Genomic DNA, 19320 nt, shown 5'->3' with positions numbered 1-19320 from the left:
AATAATAATATAAAAAAATTTATTTTATAAATAATATAAATATTTAGTATTATTTATATTTTATAAAAACATGCGATAAAAAATTAGTTTATCAATGCAATGACAGATTAGATAGCATAATTACTGTCTACTGACAATATATCATAGTTGATTTGTGTCACACATAAAGTTATATTGTATATGAATAACTGAACGCAATTTACAAAATTTGCAAACGGAAAAGGAATGTATATATATTTTTTAATTTTTTAAATAAAACTCCTTTTTGTTGATTGCACATCATTTCATTTGTAACTGTAGATAATTTTTTAACATAAATTTTGAACAGATAATGAAATATTATGTAAAATATTTTTTTTTGATAAAAGGGTATACGTTCCTAAGTAGATAAGAAGTATCACTTTATATCACAATTACACAGTGTAATAAGTGTAGTTATATTTCAGCGAACTCAACATTCAGTGTTACATCGAGAGATTTATCCTTTGTGAGGGATTAACTTGCAGATTGCAAAGTAATAGTAAAATTACGATTTTCTGGTAATACTAATTTTTTTAAATTGATACGCTTACATTGAAAAAAATTTTAGTCATTTTTGGTCCAATGATTGATCGTTAATTAATGTCCGATTTAATATAGTTAATTCATTGATACGATAACTGAATTCATTTATATAATTATATATTCATCTTTGCAATGAATTCTAGTAATAGTTTTATAACCTAAATCATAATGAGAATTCATTGGACCAATTTTCGTTATTTTTTCATAATTCAATGAATATTTCATTGTATTTACGTACAGTTTTGGTTCAGTGCATAAATTGAAATTTATTAAAATATTATTATAATAAAATAAATATGAAATGTTATCAGATAAAAAATAATACGTGTAAACCAGGGAAAAAATGAAGAAGATTTCACTATTATATATGTAGATCTCATTAGATTTAAAAAGAGATTTTAAGAGATCTTCATTTTGACTTGATCAAAGTAGATCGATATAGATATACTTTGATCTATTTATATCCTAATATATAAACATTTATCTCATTAGACATAATATATTTTTAAGCTTTAAAATGCGTGGTTGAAAGCCTCTGAAATTTTTTTTCGTCAAGATACTTAACTTTAAAAATGCGACAAAATTGCAATTGTTCCTTATTGTCTTATACCTTTGGCCAAGATTGTAGATCTATTTTGATATTATTATATCTCTGTAGGTCTAATATTTATTACATTTAGTTTCATTGTATAAAGTTAAATATTCATATATATCAATATATTCTCATAGATCTACAATATGCTTCCTTTATATTCAATAAAGCATTTTATTTACATCGCAGATTATCTATTTAGATCTTAATGGATATAACATCAATCATGTGAGGCCAAGCTAGATTTCTGAAGATCTGATTATATCTAAAAACTAAATCTCATCAGATACAATTTGATCTTATTTGATCTAATTTGATCTACACATATATAAAATGTAATCTTTTCATTTTTTCCTGGGAAGATAATACATAAATATAAAATGCTGAAAATTTACTGTATTTTACTGTATTTTACTATATATGTCGCTTGTAGTTTACTGTATATGCAAATAAATTCATATTTTTAATTATATTTTTATAAATTAATATCCACAGTTAATCAATAATTAATTAAAGAGAATTAAAGTATTATAATCGAAGTTACACACACACACACACACACACTAATGTGATATTTGATATGATTACTGTGAATGATTTGTCAATATTATACTGACATCTGTGTTTAGTGATTTACAGTGCTTTATATCATGGTCTCAGTTTTCTGTTATGAAACAATCTTTATTTTTTAAATTATTTTTATGTCTATACTATTTTCAGACCATGTCGACGTATAAGTTAACGTACTTCAAGGATGGAGCCGTTGGAGAACCATCCAGATTGTTAAGTTATTGCGGCATTGAATTCGAAGATATTAGACTCATTATGGAAGAGTGGCCGAAGCATAAACCAAGTATGTTATTTTTATGCTATATTTTTGAAGAAATTATGGAATAATTGCAATTGTAACTTTAATTGTTCCTTGTTTAAATATTGATTTATGCTATAATTTATTTTGTAATTTTCTTATTTCAAGTTCATTACTCTTACTTAATTATTATATTTCTATTCTAAATATATTCTTGGATACTGTTCAGCAATAACTTAAAAGCAAACATATCATTTTTGTGTTTACAAATTGTAGACATGCCCAAGGAACAACTGCCGATTCTGGAGATAGACAATAAGATATACCATCAATCCAGAGCTATCGCTTTATTGCTAAGAAGAATAATTTATACGGACCTCTGACGAGTTCGAGGCTATGGAGATTGATGCCACGGTCGATTCTATGGAAGATATAAGACGAGTAAAAATGTGACGATAATCAATTGTGAAGAATGATTGGTAATTAATTAATTGAAAACAGGCACACAATTTTTTAATATCTCCACACTGACGGGAGATTTGATTAATTAATATGATACAGTGCACGTTATACTTATATAAACTGAGGAATTCAATGTTATTGTTACGAGATATTGTGCCATAAAAGAACGGAAATTATTTAAAGTCAATGATTTGTGCATTTCTTGAACGATTGTTGTATTCTATATATCGCTATTACTCTTCTCACAGTACTTATATAGCGCAGATGAGTCTTTATCTTTGTGTGACGAGCTTTAAACCGGATTTATTTTCGCAGTTATGGGCGAATACTACTGGGAACAAGACCCCGCTTTCAAAGCAAAGTTAAAGAAGATCGCCTTCCAGAAATTGCTTTTCTATCTCGACAAATTCGAAGCTCAAGTTAAGAATAACGGCGGATACTTCATCAATAGCAAAGTGATGCTCGATTACATGTCGAATTATAATACTTAATTGTCTTGTTAATTTTGCAAAAATCCAAAGACATATTTTTGTTATTTTAGTTGTCATGGCCGGATTTCATGTGGGCTGCATATTCTAAACGTATAAGCTTTATCTTGACCAGAAATATGAATCAGAATCATCCAGAATTGAAGAAGCTAGTGGAGAAGATTCGCGCTTTACCCAAGATTAAAGCTTACATCGAGAAGCGATCCAAAATTCAATAGTACGTAAAATTTATAATTTTATATTTTTTTATTTTTGTATTAATGTCATTCTTTATTAAATCTTTTAAACCAAAATGTTTTGTGAAAATCTGGCATGTATTAAGTTAGCTTGGCGGTTTCTTCGTAAGTTAATATTATACATATATTTAACGTTTCTATATATGTAACAAACATAAGAATATTATATTTTCTTCATCAATAAAACTATCTGCTTATTGACCATAATTTGTTATTTTTTAGAATACCGTTTTATTATTTTTTATGAATTAGACTGAAAAATATCTAAAGTTATCTGTAATTATTAAGGGTTCTGTAATTATTAAGGGTTTTTGATGTAAAATTTCTGAAATGATAAAGGTTGATAATGTGAGCACATTTGCTACTTTAAAAATGCTATTCTGAAAAGGACGATTGTTATATGTTTATTTAGTAAATATATACATTGTACAGCTGTCGTGTATACAAACGGATTGTTTATTTTTTAAAATAAAGAGAAACATTGATTATTTATATACATATATATATATATACGTATAAAAATAAATGCTAAAATTAATTCAAAGTTGCGCATATATGTACGATAAGTATTTATGTCGATAATATCAATAATAAATATCGTAGCTATATTTTTGGATATTTGTAGTTACAGAGATATTTCTTAATGCGATTCTATTAATGGTATGCCTCGAAAAAATATTGCATTCTGAATAATTCTTTGTATTTTTAACTTTTCAATATCTTTTACTGTATTTGATAAACAAGTAAACTTGGAAAAAAGTTATTGTAAAAAGTGCTAAAAAAATTATAATTTTGCAGCTACAAACATTTCGTTGATAACGTCGAAGTAATTTGTACAAGGTCAACACTGAAGGCGCCTGTGTGCAAAGAAAATTTTGCTGTCCTTAATATTTTTATTTACCAAGCTTTTAAATAAGTTATTTTTCAAATTAATTTTTTAAATATGTTTAAAAAGAGCGCAATTTTTTATTTTTGTTGTAGAATATTGTAACTTTTTCCTAGGGCGAAAATGTTAGAAAAAGAGTGACAATTTGTATACCATTGAAGTTAATGGAGCAATTTTTCACTTTTCATGTTTTCGCTCTAGAGAAAATATTACATGATCGATATCCTGGTGTTGAAATAGCTTGGTATGGTTTTGTATGTATTGGAAGATTTTAGTTCCATCGAGAAATAAACAACTATCCAATCTGATCAGATGATTCAGATTTTGTGGTAGTTTCTCTATATTGATGTACAGTATATATTTCAGAATAAATTAAATCTGACAGAAGCGAGTGTATTAATTTTATAAACACGCACTTAATTTTATAAAAATAGAAAATTGATAATTAAAATTGAATTTAACAATTGTTAATGCGCCTTTGTGAAGTGCACATCTACTTGCAGCGGCTCCGATTTTGCACAAGTTTTTTTATTTTGAGATAAATAAGTTGCGTAGGCTGTACGTTGTACACCCAGGAAAAAATGTTTCATATATAATTACATGAAATTATATAGAATTATATAAAAAATTTACATATTTTAAATATAATTATATATAATTATATATAAAACATGTCCATATATATAATATTTTTCTCGGGCAAGTTTTTACGATAAAGCCGTTGTGCAATCCGCTTTATCATAAAATATATAAATATCGACGACAGACAAGAAATAAGAAGCTAGCTTATGCATTGACATGCTGGTCTTGATAGAACGTTCTCTTTGATTATATAATAACGTTCTTATTAATAAGAATCTTATTAACGAGAATATCATAATATTTCACTATCTATTCTTAGGAAATTACATCTGCAAATTCTCTCTCGCGTTTGCAGAGAAGACTAGCGTTATTAACAGCCGTGCTATAGACAGGGAAATATAATATTCACATACATACGCACTTTAGATATTAAACATCCACACATGCTTTATATCCTGTATCTGTTCTAATTTCTGGCTCGGCTCTTTGCGTGAAGCTACAAATCACAAGCGATGATTTTAATATCGTTAATTTTCACATATTTTACATATTTTTATGTGATCGCAATGATTGGATCCCTTTTTTTTCTTTTACAATAATTCTTCGTGATACTCTCTTATCTTCGATGTAAGTTCCTCTGATTCATCTCGATAATACAACTGTGCATCGTTTAAAACGCAGCTAAATCTGTGTTGCAACGAGACTTGCCTAGATTGTGGCCTTCTCTTGGATTAGAAGACAAATCTGCGATTTTCCACAACCAAAGAGCGTTATTTGCTTTGAGCTCGGCGTCTAATTCGAGAGACGGCGTTCTGCCGAGATAAATGGACGTCAAGTGACGAGTTCGAAGTTTAACTCGCCCATGTAAGGCGACGACTCCGTTCCGGTGAACTCGGTCTCGTCGAAGTCCTGAAGACTAGAGTTGCTAATCGTGGCGCTCTCAGTGCTCGGATGACTCTGAAATCGTGGTCTCATCGCAATGATGTTTTCCAATTTTGGTTTCATCGGACTGGCTGGCAAATTCTTCCGGTGCTGCGCGAAAAATCCTTTTGTACCAAGACCCAATCTCTCTGTGAGGATTCCTGCTAGAAATACCAAAGTGATAGGAACATTTTTCATGTTCTATCGGATTTACGAATAAGAGTTAAGAAATTTTAGCAAAAACTGAAGTAAAAACAGTTTCTATTTTTTGCGTATATATATTTCATATAAATATAATCTTTTATTTTTTATTTTGAAATAAATTTGTTTCTGAATGACGTGATCATAAAAGAATATATGTGTGCGTATAAAAATTATAATATAGGTATTTAAAAATTATAAGTTATAACAAAATATTTTACATTATAACATAATATATTTTGTTTAATTTATAACGTATAAATTTTTCGTAGTTTTTTATAATTTTATATTTACAGATGTACTTTAATTGCAAAATGTGTGTGTGTGTGTGTTGACAAGAGTCTGCTTATTAATTTCAAAATGATAAGCATGCGCTTCAAAAGTAATATTTTTATACTTATTTGGAGCTTTTAATATGTATATATTATATCATATTTTTTAAGATACGTATTTTAAGAAAATAAGATAAAATAAAAAAAAAGTATTTTAAATATTATTTATATATTTAAGATAATATTTTAGATATGCGTAACTATACATATGTATAACGCATCATGTAGATATGTCTTTTTCGAAAAGAATTCTCCAATTAATTCAATAAATTTAAAAAATTCCGAAATTTAAGAAACATTGATTTACAATTGTTAGTCATTGTTGATTAAATATTGATTATTAATGTAGCGGAGACAACGAGCGTAAACAAATGTTACCTAAAGTGACAGCTTTCGGCGATCTGTGGATCCTCAATAGACACTCGTTCGTGTTATTATTGCCCTCATTGTTCAGACCCTGCTTGCTTAACGTTGTCATCGTGGTAAGTTGACTGCAGTCGGAGTCCCTGGACACTGTTCTGGTATAATCTCGGCAGCCTACGGTTTCTTTAATCGCAGACTGTTCCTTTCGCTCGTTCTGCGACTTCACGAGTCCATTTGGCTCGCAGAAATTCGTGTTCGCCAGTGCGATATGCGTTAGTCGTTGCTGTTCGTCGCTGACGGATATCGAGGGCGAGTGTTGAGCATCGTCGAATCGATGCCTTATTGACTTCTGATACCGCGACAAACTGCTATAAGTCGGCTGTCGACGGATGACCTTGTGAGACGAGAACTTTTTGATGCAATATTTGGGCAGCATCGACTGGAAGAAAAGATGAAAAGTAAAATTGTAAAAGATTTTTCATATATATTCTTGTAATTTTATTCTGATTCTAACTGATGCTTATCAATAATGTCCGAGAAAACAAAATTCGTAGTTAACAGAACCTGTATATAATATAATATATTTAGTATAGAAATATGAAAGATGTAAGAAGTCTAAAAAAATATTGAGAACATAATAAAAAGTAATTACATTTAATATCAAATATATTAACTATGTACGACAAAATATTTTTTAAATGCTGTATAAAATTTATTCTTTTATTTCTTGCAAGTATATAATAAAATATTTAATTATAAAGCAATTCATGTGAAAATTGTCAGTGTGAAATAATTAAGCTATAAAAAATGATTAAAGTTCTCAGACTCACCTTGAAAGCCTCTCTGAACTTGTTAGACATGATATTGTATAGGAGAGGATTCACTGTGGTAGATAAATAGTAGAACACTCCCGACACGTACGTGAGCGTGGTGTAGACTATGATCATGGTATCTTCCGGTTCGGACGAGCTACTTTGAGCGTACACAGCCAGCAGCCTTTGAGCGTGAAACGGCGCCCAGCAGATGAAAAAGGCCACCACCACCGCAACTGTAAAGACAATAATGACGTCCTGTTGAGTTAAATACCAGTGAGAAGTAGAGAGTAAAACGATTTTACTGATTTTTCACATGCGAGATAAAGTACAAAGTGAAATAATTTTTATAAAATAAAATTAGCATATATTTTAATTAAGAATATCTTAAAAATATTTTTTCCGTTTCAGGTTATAAAATATATGCGCGTCATTATTATTAATTTCAAAATTGTAAGTGATTTCTTATAGAGTTAATAAGGAATTAGCTATTTTCCAGAATGAGATGCGAATAAATCCACTTTAACTCATGATTGCCGTAATGTATCAAGGAAAATATATAGACAAGTAACATCGCAGAGAGCATTTGCCTTCATTTAGTTCTACTTCAAGTCACCTTTCGCGATTTCATTACTTGGTAATGAAACTTACCAAGAAAATTAACTTTTATTACATTGCACTATCCACACTGCTGGAGCATTTGATAATAGTTTCCAAGAAATAAGACAATTAACTTTAGAAATTGAAAAAATCGAAACATCGATTCTAATTTGATTTTAGCTTTTTTCTAGAATATCATTGTAGTGCGTAAAAATATTAAGTTAAAAATTAAAAAATAATGAAATATTACAAAATCCTTCAAGTTTCAGAAAATTAAAGTCTAGTAAAGAAATTTTTGCCTAATACATGTCAAGTATAAATGAAAAAAAGGGATTTCATTAAATGAAGTGACCGATGAAATTTCGGAAATGCGACATTCGTGGGCGATAACACGACAAACAGTTTAATTTTGCCAAGACGAATCTCTAAGTAAGTTTTTTTATAATTTCAAATAATTTTAATTTCCGAATACTCAAGTAGAATTCTCTCGTAACATCAAATATATTTTTGTATGATTTTTATACTCCGTTTTTATATCCTTCAGTTAATGATAAAAGATAAGTTTCAATTAAAAGATACTCTTCTTTTAAATATTCCTAAGCTTACGTCAAGTGAGATTGCAGTTATACGCAATTACCACATGTTGCATTAAAATAATAGTCAAATTTAGTTCATGAATAATTTCTGCTTTTACTGTGCTTTTTGATGTAGCGAGTTTCTTTCAAACTTTTAAAACATACTTTCATGTAAAATTTGTTGAATAAATTGAATTATGCGCACAATTATAAGACAAAATGCAATTGAATCCTTCACGTGTTTCATTTCTTAAATAGTGAACAGCATATTACGAGATATTTTGGACACTTTCACGTTGTCGTCCAACTTATGTAATATTCATGAATAAATTTTGTTGCATAATCATTATCTTTCATATTACAGGGATATAGTATTATCTATTTAAAATTCTTAGAAGAATTTCTATGAAAAAATTCAGAAAAATCAATTGTGAAGATTTTATAGAATTTAATTGACCTTAAAAGCTTTTGTGAATGCGAGCGAGATTAATAGAGCTTTTTATAATTAATGCTATAATAATGAATAGTTATTACAGCTTTGCAATTCGTAGTAATTAGTCGATATTTAGTCAATCGAACACAATGGGAGCATAAAAATATCATGTTGGGAGAAGATATTGTTTTCTCTTTCTTTCTTTTTTTATCTTGTAATATTACATATATTATAATATTATACTTCACGTAATATTACTTCTACGTGTGCATCTGAAAAGCAAAGACGAAGAAATCTAAACCTTAATCTTGAAAGAATGACTGCAATTTTGCAGGTATATCCTTGAAGAAAGTTTTTAAAAAGACTTTAAGAAAGGCTTTACGGGAAATGACTGGGATCTATAAAAATAAGTGTGAGCGATCGCAAGCGTAAATACGTAAACGTTAAAGATGCTTTCGCTGTGCGAATATTTTATATTTTATTGAAACTGAATTTGGAAAGGGAATGACAAAAATGAACATAAAAAGAGACGCTTTTTACTCTTTGCTCGCCCGTCCTCGGCAAAGCGGATGTTAAAAGCTGAAAGATCTGATGTCTGTCGAAAAAGCGAATGAGTTATGTAGGACGAAATAATATTTCGAGATCTAACACAAACTTCTGCGCAGCAATGGAAAAGCTCAAAAAGTTAAGAAAAAGTTAAGAAAATATTTGCGTACTTTCGAGATTCAGCAGATATACATGTAAAAGTAACTCTAATGTAATCATTTTAAAAATTCTTGTTAATTGGTGAAATTATTTTTATAATAAAATAATTTAAGAGAACTCACACTATTTAAAAAAATCCCCATCCGGTTTTTCCTTATAAAACAGTTGCTATAGTTTAATTGCAAGAAAAAATTATTAATAACAACTCAGAAATAAATAATTAAAATAATAATCGTTAAGACCGTTCTAATTAACAAATTTTATTTTATTTTAAATTGCGCTAAAAAAAAACAAAAGTAGAATGTTAAGAATTGTTAAGAACGTCTGCCAGACTGGAAGTTTTTAAAAAGACTTTAAGAAAGGCTTTACGGGAAATGACTGGGATCTATAAAAATAAGTGTGAGCGATCGCAAGCGTAAATACGTAAACGTTAAAGATGCTTTCGCTCTGGAAAAATTTATAACATTTTACGTGACATTTTTGAACTTTAAAATCTTCATGAAAAAGCTTCTATCTTTTAATAGCTTTCGAGGGATGTTTCGTAATTTTTGAAAAAATTCGCGATAACTAACTCCTTTACAATTTGTGGAGTATTGCGACCGTAAATACGCATGCCTGTTCGTGGGACCGAAAACACAAATGAATCATCGATGCGTTAATTCGAAACATCGTTCATCACAGTTCGTCGCAATGGTGGAAAAAGTTCGATGATACGAAAATACGAAGGGATGTGTATTTTTTCTTTTTTTTTTTTGTAAACAGGAAGCCGATTTTATTACCACGCGCACTATCGACAAACGAGATCGCTCACACGTTCAACGGTATGAAGGTCGATATTTTTTATTTCGATTATTGCTTCGGCCGAGACATCTAACCATCGAGAACAAGATAAGCGATCCCACTGCGATCGTAAATTCAGGTGAATTATATCGGCACAATTTTTCGTTTTTAGATTCGCGAGAATCTGGTCGACATATCGTTCAGATTCGCACGTTTTAATGAGGATACTATATAAAGTGAAAATGTGTCAATGTGACATCCGTTATTAAATATCTTTTATTGCTTTTGTGCCAATTTAATAAAAACGTATTTACATTTAAATATTTTTGTTATTGTTATGTATCGTAAATGTTACACAAACATTACATGCATTATTACATGTACAACTTGTACAACTTATCTATAATAGAAAATTATTGCGAAAAAGTGATTAGCAATAATTGTAATTTATAAAAACTCGATTATTAATAAAAGCTCTGTTTGATTAATAAACCTTTTTTTTTTTTATTATACACGCGTGCGGTGAATCGCAAAGCTTGCGGCTTCAAATGTACAGATGTACACGTGATCTCTATTATATAAATGTCAGTAAACGCGCCACGTGCAAACAGAGTTGTCCGATTATCACCGATAAATTTACAAGCGACCGTTTTTGCATTTTCATCAGAAGAACGATTTCATACACAATCAATATCTTAATTTTTTATTATATACATGTATTATTAGGATTAAATTATAAATATCTAAAAATAAGCATAAATTAAATTTAAAATTAATTTTATTATTATTAGAATTAAATTAATTTTACTTTAATTAAATAAAAATTTAATTATTAATTTCAAATTCGGGTATATTTTTTAAGACATATATAATTTTATATACATATATATTTGTAACAAATTTTTATTTATATTTCTTAATATAATTAAAAATATCTCGAGGGTTCAAAATAAACATCAATATTTCTCCACGATTTATGAGAAATAGTGAGTTTCCCCACATTTTGTTTCCTCATGCTTTATTTCAAATAAACTATTTAATAACATCGAGGATTCCATTATAAAGATAACCACATACTCAAATATAAGTTTTCGAAGCCAATCAAATGTATCTTCTTTATTTATATCTTCGTGGAAAATAAATGTGTGATCTCCATCCTCGACCGGCGCGAAAGAAAAGAAAACGAAGGCGTATATGTGGAAGATATAAACTTTGCCTTTCTTTGGAAAATACACATTACTTTTCAACAGATAATGAAAGCAAACGAAAGAATTCTTTAGTATGTCAAAAAAAGAGACGAGATTATTTACCGAAATTTGTTTGAAGGAATGCTCCTTTCCAAGGCAAATTGATAAATCAATATATATGAACAGCAAATTAAATAATCATTATCAATTATGATCATTATCCAGAAATGGGAAATTAAAGCGGAAACGTTTAGATATTTTTATTTAATATTATAACCATGATTTCGAAATCAACAACGTGTTTGTCCATACGCTTTTTCTTTGTTAAGTTTGAAATCGATACACCCATATTTTGATAAGAGAAACCTAAATAAAGCTTTTTGCCATGTCAGATTTGTGTTACTCGTAGTTACTGCTATTTTCGATGTTTGAATGGTACTCTTACATAAGAATTAGGCTTACATAAGAACAAAGAATTGGACCAATATTCAGGACTGGGGATGTATTTGGAATACTTTTATTTGAAAACAGTAGGTATATGTAACACAATTATGTTTTGTATTTCGTATGTCAGTGGAGATAAAAGTAATTATATTTTGTATTGCAAATCGAAAGATTAAAAATATTTTGTATTTTGTATTTCAAATATTAAGATTGACAATAAATCTCTTATTATTTGAATTACAAAATATAAAATACTTTTATGTCCTCTTCTAAAATACGAAATACAATTGTATTACAAATACTGTATTTAAAATAAAAGTATTTCAAATGCCCAGCCCTGCCAATATCTATTATAACAGTTTCACGCTCAATTATTTGATCTTCTCAGAGTAATCTGTAATCGTTTATTTTTTCATTGATATAATAATTATCGTATTAGTATTCCTGAGAGGTGGTGATTCTAAAATAACTTCCCCTTGACTCATGATACGAAATAAAGTTTAAGAAATAAAGATATAACGGGAGTTTAAAACATTTGACATATCGCGTGTCTACGCGAGCGATAAATTGCAACCCGGAAGATCTACAAACTGCCACAATAATGCAGAGTAAATTTGGATGCGACCTACGATCACGTGGAAGCTTCGGTACTTTGGAGGATTACTCGAGTCTTACGTAAGCCGATTGGTCGGAAAATAGACTGGAATCGCTCCGGTTAGCGCAAGCAAAAGTACACAACCAGCCATTCACCAAAATGCATCTGTAAATACATACGTAACAATGACAACCGCGTTTTGCGTTTGCCTAGTCATTTACGTTAAAGATTCTAATGTACTTATGTACAATGTAAATATAACTGTAGAGTCCAACTGAAGTTTCAGTTTCGCTTAAAGATCGAAGTTTCGGTTGAAATTGAAAGGGAGTTTCAGAGAGGCGATATAATTGAAATTCATTAAATTGTAATAAATATTTATTACTTATAAATTTATTCAATATGAAAGATTTATTTCCCATTGATTTTCCAAAGACTCGTTTAAAATAGATTTTTATTTTGTATCTTGTAATTTTGTTATTAGTGAGATAATATATAATTTTGATATTATGGATGTAGTATATACAATATACTACAAATTGATGTACAAGTGATATTAATAAAATATAGATAATAATAGAATTGTAATATTAGGATGGTAATAATGTGTAATTATTGTTTCATTAATTAAATTATGATATTAATGAATTAAAAAGTACATAATATATGCGCACATATATACATATGGCCTTTCTAGAATTTCCATAAAAGTTTCGGTTTTCAGTTTCAGCCTAATTAAAAAAAAACTGTTTCGATTGGACTCTATATATAACTGTTTAAATAAAAACAATTTTGTGGCTTCAAGAATAAATCTAAATGAATTGCCGATGTGTGTGTGAGAGTAATTTATACCTGACTTCCGCACTGAAGGCAACTCAAATCCTGAGTTGAAATGTTTGTAATTAACTTCGTTAATACAGTACATTCCAATTGTCTATAAATTACAACTTATCGCATTATAAATATATTATTTACACACTGACAAGCGCAAAGATTCTTATAGACAGTTTTATATTTATATTTGTTTTAATAAATTTATTATCTAAGAATATAATAAAAAGACGAAATTTAGGTTCAGTGCAATCTCTTGTAACGCGTATATTGTATCATATTTAGGAGAAGCGTTGAATAGATGAAATTATGAGTTGGGTTTTACCTTATCTAATATATCTTCCCCTTTATGTCGTTCAAATTGTCTCTAGACTCGACCTTGAAAGTAAAGTTCGAAAGAAGTTCAATAAAGAGATCTGGGTCTAAAGATATCGAAGACGCGATTTATCGATGAGACCGAGAATGAAATCGGCGCCACGTGACATCACGAATGATTAGACGCTTGACGAGAACAGCAAGCCGTTTATCTATAGCTATTAGAAGGTGCGAGCGAAATAATTCTCTGGGGTTTTAAACGCAAGCTCCCAAATCCGAGGCCACTCGTAGCGAGGTAGAAAAAAAAATAAGATAACTCACGCGAGAAATATCAATAACGATTTGGGTCTTATACACCCTCATATTTCAAATTCATCACTACGTTGGAGCGCTGCTGGATGATTTTTTTCTTTGCGCTAACACTAATATCGAGATCGATTCACTGGAAATGTGACGACGTTTCTTTACGAGAAAAATAATGAGATTAGCGAATATATTCAAATCGGCGAATTATTGATGAATATTACGTGGATTATACATTCAATTTAGAATTATGTCCGTATAATATTCGTTTAAAATTAAATGAAAAATAAAACTTTATTGAGAAGAGTTTAACTTTTTTAACTCCGAAATAATTGTTGGAATTCTCAATTTCACTCTTGTTAAGAAATTCTTAAAATTAGTTTAAAAACTTTATCAGTATTATTTAAATCTTACGAGATATTTAAACGAAATACAATAATGCGATTTAAAAATATGAAAGATTTAGTAGTAATATCTAGGACGATCCCCCTACACATTCTTGTTATTCATTTCATGTTGTCATATTTATTCGATTTGGTTTGATTGCGTGACTGATAATCGTGAAAATGTAAGGATATAGCTTAATCGAGTTTGAAATGACTCGGTTAATTTGTCAAGACATGGACACAGTCGACCGTTTCCAACATCTCCTCACGTTTGATGATCTCGTTTTACTGAAATGGTCAGCCTCGAGAGACTTGTCAATGGATTCTTCTAGAGAGTGAGATCGTCGATATCTTATTCGTATCACGAACGAATCATGGTATTGATGAGACATCGTGAGAAGATTTATTACGTGATCGAGAACAATATACGGAAATAACATAAAAAATTTCTTTTCCCAAGACATTCTGAGAAGATAATTTATTAATAAATTGCCTACGAGATAGAAATGCGAAATCATTTCAGTTCAAAACACAATTGAAGGTGTCGAAAGATTTATATGTTCTGTAAAAGTAACTTTTTAAATTTTTATTAGCTCTTTGAGTAGAATTAAAAAAAAAAGAAATTGTGAGAAATACAAACTAAAAAATAAATGTGTTACACATGTATATATATATATAATATTTTTTAAGTTTCTATTTACAAAGTTAAGATATTGTTTTACTAAAAATTTAAAAATAAGAAAAATCAAGATATTTAGAAAATAATACGCAAGAAAAATTTCCTACAACTTAAATTCAACATTGGATGTCGAATACAGCAGAAATTCGTAAAGTGACTAAAGTAAATGTAATGTAATAAAACTTATAAAGCTTATCATTATGAATCGATATCGAGGTAGGGGCGCCAAGTGGCTCATCGCTCAGTGCGATTGAGACCCAGTTCCACAACTCACGGTTAACTCTTAACCGAGGTTCAACTTGTTTCTCATCTCTTTCCAATTCTAGAATTGGAAAGAGACAATGAATAAATTGAACCTCGGTTAAGAGTTAACCGTGAGTTGTGGAACTGGGTCTGACTCGCGATCTGCGGATCCAGATTCGATTCTACTTGCGCCCCATATACGTGATTTTTTGCGTTCGCCGTTCGGATTCGGCGTTAAACTGTAGGTCCCCTCAAGTATTGACAAACTATGTAGAGTCAAATTCCACTACTACCAGATTGAAATTAAGCAAGCCTCTGCTCCCGAAGGAGCTACAAAGCTAAAATTGATACGCATGGTCCTGTGACCCACGAATAGGGTCGGAAAATTATACAGGGGATTTTGAAAAAAAAAAGAAGACATCGGATCTTCTAATAAGAAAAAGTTTATGCGAGATCGTAAAAACCCGATCAAATGTCTGAATCCTCCTCTCCCCTTCTCAGTTAGAATCGATAGATATTTTCTGATACCTGTGCGTTTTGATAAAAAAACCGATATCATAGACTTTCGTTTTGAAAAAAATTGCAAAGCTTGGCACGTTGATGCGGCAGATCGCATCCAGAATCGATCGTTCACATATTGTGTCTGCTTTCTCTCTCGAAGATTTTTTTCTCTTTCCAGTCCAAGCTATATTTGAGAATGGCGTTTATTCTTGTCTAATTCTCATATAGATATTATTTAAGAAATGAACACAGCGATGTTTAATTTTGCATCAAATCTGATAGCAGTTAATGGAATTGTAATTTTTTTTAATTGCATCTCTGCGACTTTTATTCAATGTGTCCATTTGGAAATTCGATCTTTGCGCGAAATTTTGCGTGACTCTCGATCTTGCCATAATTTTGCTCGATTTTATATCACACATTATAGTTTTTACAAAATGCAAGACCTATCATTTAAACGATCTTTACAATGACAATAAATTTGTCAAATAATTTGTATTGTGATTCTTATCATGTAAAAATCATCAATCATTAAAATCTGTCAAAATATATCCCATTTATTCACTTCGCATACAATACTTGTGACGATATTTTTAAAGAAATATATTCAGTAACGATATAATTTAATAAACTTTATAGCAATAATAACATCGAATAATTAGTTATATTAAAATAATATAGCTGACAGTTGACATAACATTACATGTTCTAATTGAAAGTTAGTAAATTCAGCTAATGCTTGTATGATTTTTATACCGTAGAAATTCTCAAAGGTTATGAAAAACATACAATGCAGCTTTATTCGATAAACAAGAGAAACTTCAAAGTACCTCTTTGTCGTATCGCACTTGCGTGTTTACGAAATTATTTTACATATCACAGGCGCAGCAAGGCGCAGCAAGGCGATCGCAGTATTATCCAGATACGTTATTCAAATACGTTCTGTTAAGCGAAATTCGAAGAATTAAGCATAGATTTGAATGCTTCATGAGATTGCTGGAGGAATGTCTGGCTAAACATTTGCAGTATGCCCACGAGCTCTGAGCGGCTTAAGTTCATTTAAACTTTTCGTGAGAAGAGAACGTCTGATAAGTTTGAATGATTTGCATGTGAAACTATGCGAAGTTACTAATTTTGAACTCAAATATGTAACTCGTTTTGAACTGTCACACCTAGTATGCTTATTAATGCAACTAATTATTCGGCATCATTATTTGATTGCCACAAAGTTTCTCAAATTATGTCGCTCGATATATCTCTTTGAAAATATCGTCCAATATTATATGTAAAGTGAATGAGTGAGATATATTTTAATGACGAATTTCTTGAAGTTTAAATTTTTCTTTAAATAAAGTTTTCCAAGTTTTAATTATGCCTTTAAAATCCAAGTTTCAAACTGAAATTCTGTTAAAACTCATTTGAAATTAATGAAAGATTATAGTCTTAATATCTACTTGACTTCTTTATCATAGGATATTCTACATCCGTAATTCAAAGCATTCTTCGAGACAGGACGATCAAAATTTCCTGTAAATTTTTCCGAGACCTACGAGTTCCTTTGGATCACCGATTATTATTCGGTGAATTCGTTGACAGATCTTAGTAAAAGTTTTTAATGACTTTTCGGGGGTACCAGACTTAGAATAAAAAATAAACCCGATTTCAATGATCTCAAATCGTGTCTCTAAGAATGCTCGAGCTGCAAGTTTTAATTTCCAACGATCAAAGCGACTGAATCGCTTACCGAGCATGCGAATAACGTTCCTTTGAGCGTTTGTCTTCCCTCTGCTGCTGTCCACGTGATTCAATACACCGTGAACATGATGCCTTTTACTGACGGTGGTGGATAGCAGGCTCGAGCGTCGCAGTTTAATGGCGATCAACACGTACAGCACGGTGATGATCGTCATCGGCAGCACAAAGAATAGGATGGTTGAGATCTCAAATGCGTGCCCGATCAGCGTCCACCGTAGTGAGCACCTGGCACTGTCCAGAAGGGCGGTGCCGTTGTCGGCATGGTCGACGTAGACGATACCGAATTGAATAGCCTGTGGCACGGCGAGGAAAAGGGCCAACACCCATATCGCCACCACGAACTTTATCGCCCGTGATAGTTTCGACATTGTATGTGAAATAAAGGGATGACAGATCGCCACGTACCTGCAGCATAGAAAAAAAAAGTAGAAATATTAAAAAGGGCAAACATTTTGTTTCCGAAGAGACTGAAACTCGTCGATGGTTCTATCCTGCGGGTGTCCGGATTATCGATGTTCACACGTCAAAATTCGCGGAATCGACAAACTGGCGCGAGCTTTCCACTCTCTTTCTCTCTCTATTCATATATTTTATTTTATCGATTTCTACATCAAACTGGTGATATAGATATTTCAGTTGAAATACCAGCTATATCGCACATGATTCGTGAAAAAAGGGGAAAAAAACATGATACCGATAGATAAAAACCGAATGATTGGCAGGATGTGAGATCGACGAGTGTTTATATATATCCATGACGTTTTACTAGTCAGGTTTGATGTATGTTTGATATATCCTAATATTTCTGAGCTCACCTCTCGATGGTGAAGGCCGTTATAGTGAGAACGGTGGCATTAGCCGAGGTTTCCGAGGCGAAACTCTGAATAATACAGAATGCCTCGCCGAAGATATACGGAAAATGCGACCATATGTAATACATCTCCGGCGGCAGTCCGAACACGAGTAGCAGCAGGTCGGACACCGCGAGGCTAAAGAGATAATAATTGGTAGCGGTGTGCATGGACTTGTTGCGCGCGATCACCACGCACGTGGAGATGTTGCCGATCAGGCCGGTGAAGAAGATCACGACGTAGATCACTGTGATTGGCAGCACGATGTACAGGGAATCCCGGCGGTCCAGTGCATTTTCATCTCTGAGGAAGGCGGCGATCGTGCTCGAGTAGTTCTCGTATCGCGGATTCGCGTGGATGATACTGTCGATCGTGGAATGAAGCTCCTGAAGGTTTCCATCTTTAGAGAGTTTCCAAGAATCCCTCGCACCTTGAAGGGTACTGATGTTCGCTATTGTACCCGAAATCATCTTGTTTCCTTTATCGAGTTCTGGTTGGCGAGAATGCGCTTCAACTTCGCAAAGAAAGTAAGATTAATATTTAGGACTTCGTGACCGAACTTCAAATCTCTGGAACGAGTAGATATCTCCGCGCTGCTAGTATTTCTGCTGCGCAATTTTTATTGCTTAATTTTATCCATAAATATTCCAGATCATCATAGCGACGATTTATTCTGTGGAATGCAATTACGGTGTCTTCTCCGGAGAGTATTGACGTTTTCGTGAAGATCCGTTGGTGAAATCCCGACTTATACGTGCCGTGGATGTTCCTGATAGTTTTCAGTCTACATCTTGTGAATATTTTTACGAGTTGAATAGTTTCTCGCGATAAGATCCTAACGTTGTTCACCTTCGTGTTGATCTGAAATTACAAGTATCTTTTTGTCAATTTGA

General features: G+C 31.2%; 1 protein-coding gene and 1 pseudogene across 2 annotated transcripts; one reads left to right on the top strand and one right to left on the bottom strand.

Annotated features, from left to right (window-relative positions):
• Positions 1–1870: 1870 nt before the first annotated feature.
• On the top strand, positions 1871–3239 carry LOC108723378 (glutathione S-transferase-like; annotated as a pseudogene).
• Positions 3240–5054: 1815 nt separating this feature from the next.
• On the bottom strand, positions 5055–18897 carry LOC108723372 (neuromedin-U receptor 2). Of its 2 annotated transcripts, none has more exons than XM_018449081.1 (5): positions 18392–18897; positions 17566–17981; positions 7266–7483; positions 6451–6874; positions 5055–5703 (listed from the first exon to the last, which is right to left on the bottom strand). In XM_018449081.1, exons 1-5 carry the CDS (start codon positions 18895–18897, stop codon positions 5450–5452), a joined length of 1818 nt encoding a protein of 605 aa, XP_018304583.1. In that variant the 3' UTR covers positions 5055–5449. The 2 variants fall into 2 exon arrangements, with proteins under 2 accessions (XP_018304583.1, XP_018304586.1); XM_018449084.1 differs by having other exon boundaries at positions 5055–5700.
• Positions 18898–19320: the final 423 nt, after the last annotated feature.

The sequence above is a fragment of the Mycetomoellerius zeteki genome, unplaced genomic scaffold, assembly GCF_001594055.1.
Source record: "Mycetomoellerius zeteki isolate Tzet28-1 unplaced genomic scaffold, Tzet1.0 scaffold232, whole genome shotgun sequence".
In the NCBI taxonomy this organism is placed as follows: domain Eukaryota; kingdom Metazoa; phylum Arthropoda; class Insecta; order Hymenoptera; family Formicidae; genus Mycetomoellerius; species Mycetomoellerius zeteki.
The sequence above is the reverse complement of the archived record's forward strand: the minus strand, read 5'-3'. Positions and strand labels throughout refer to the sequence as shown.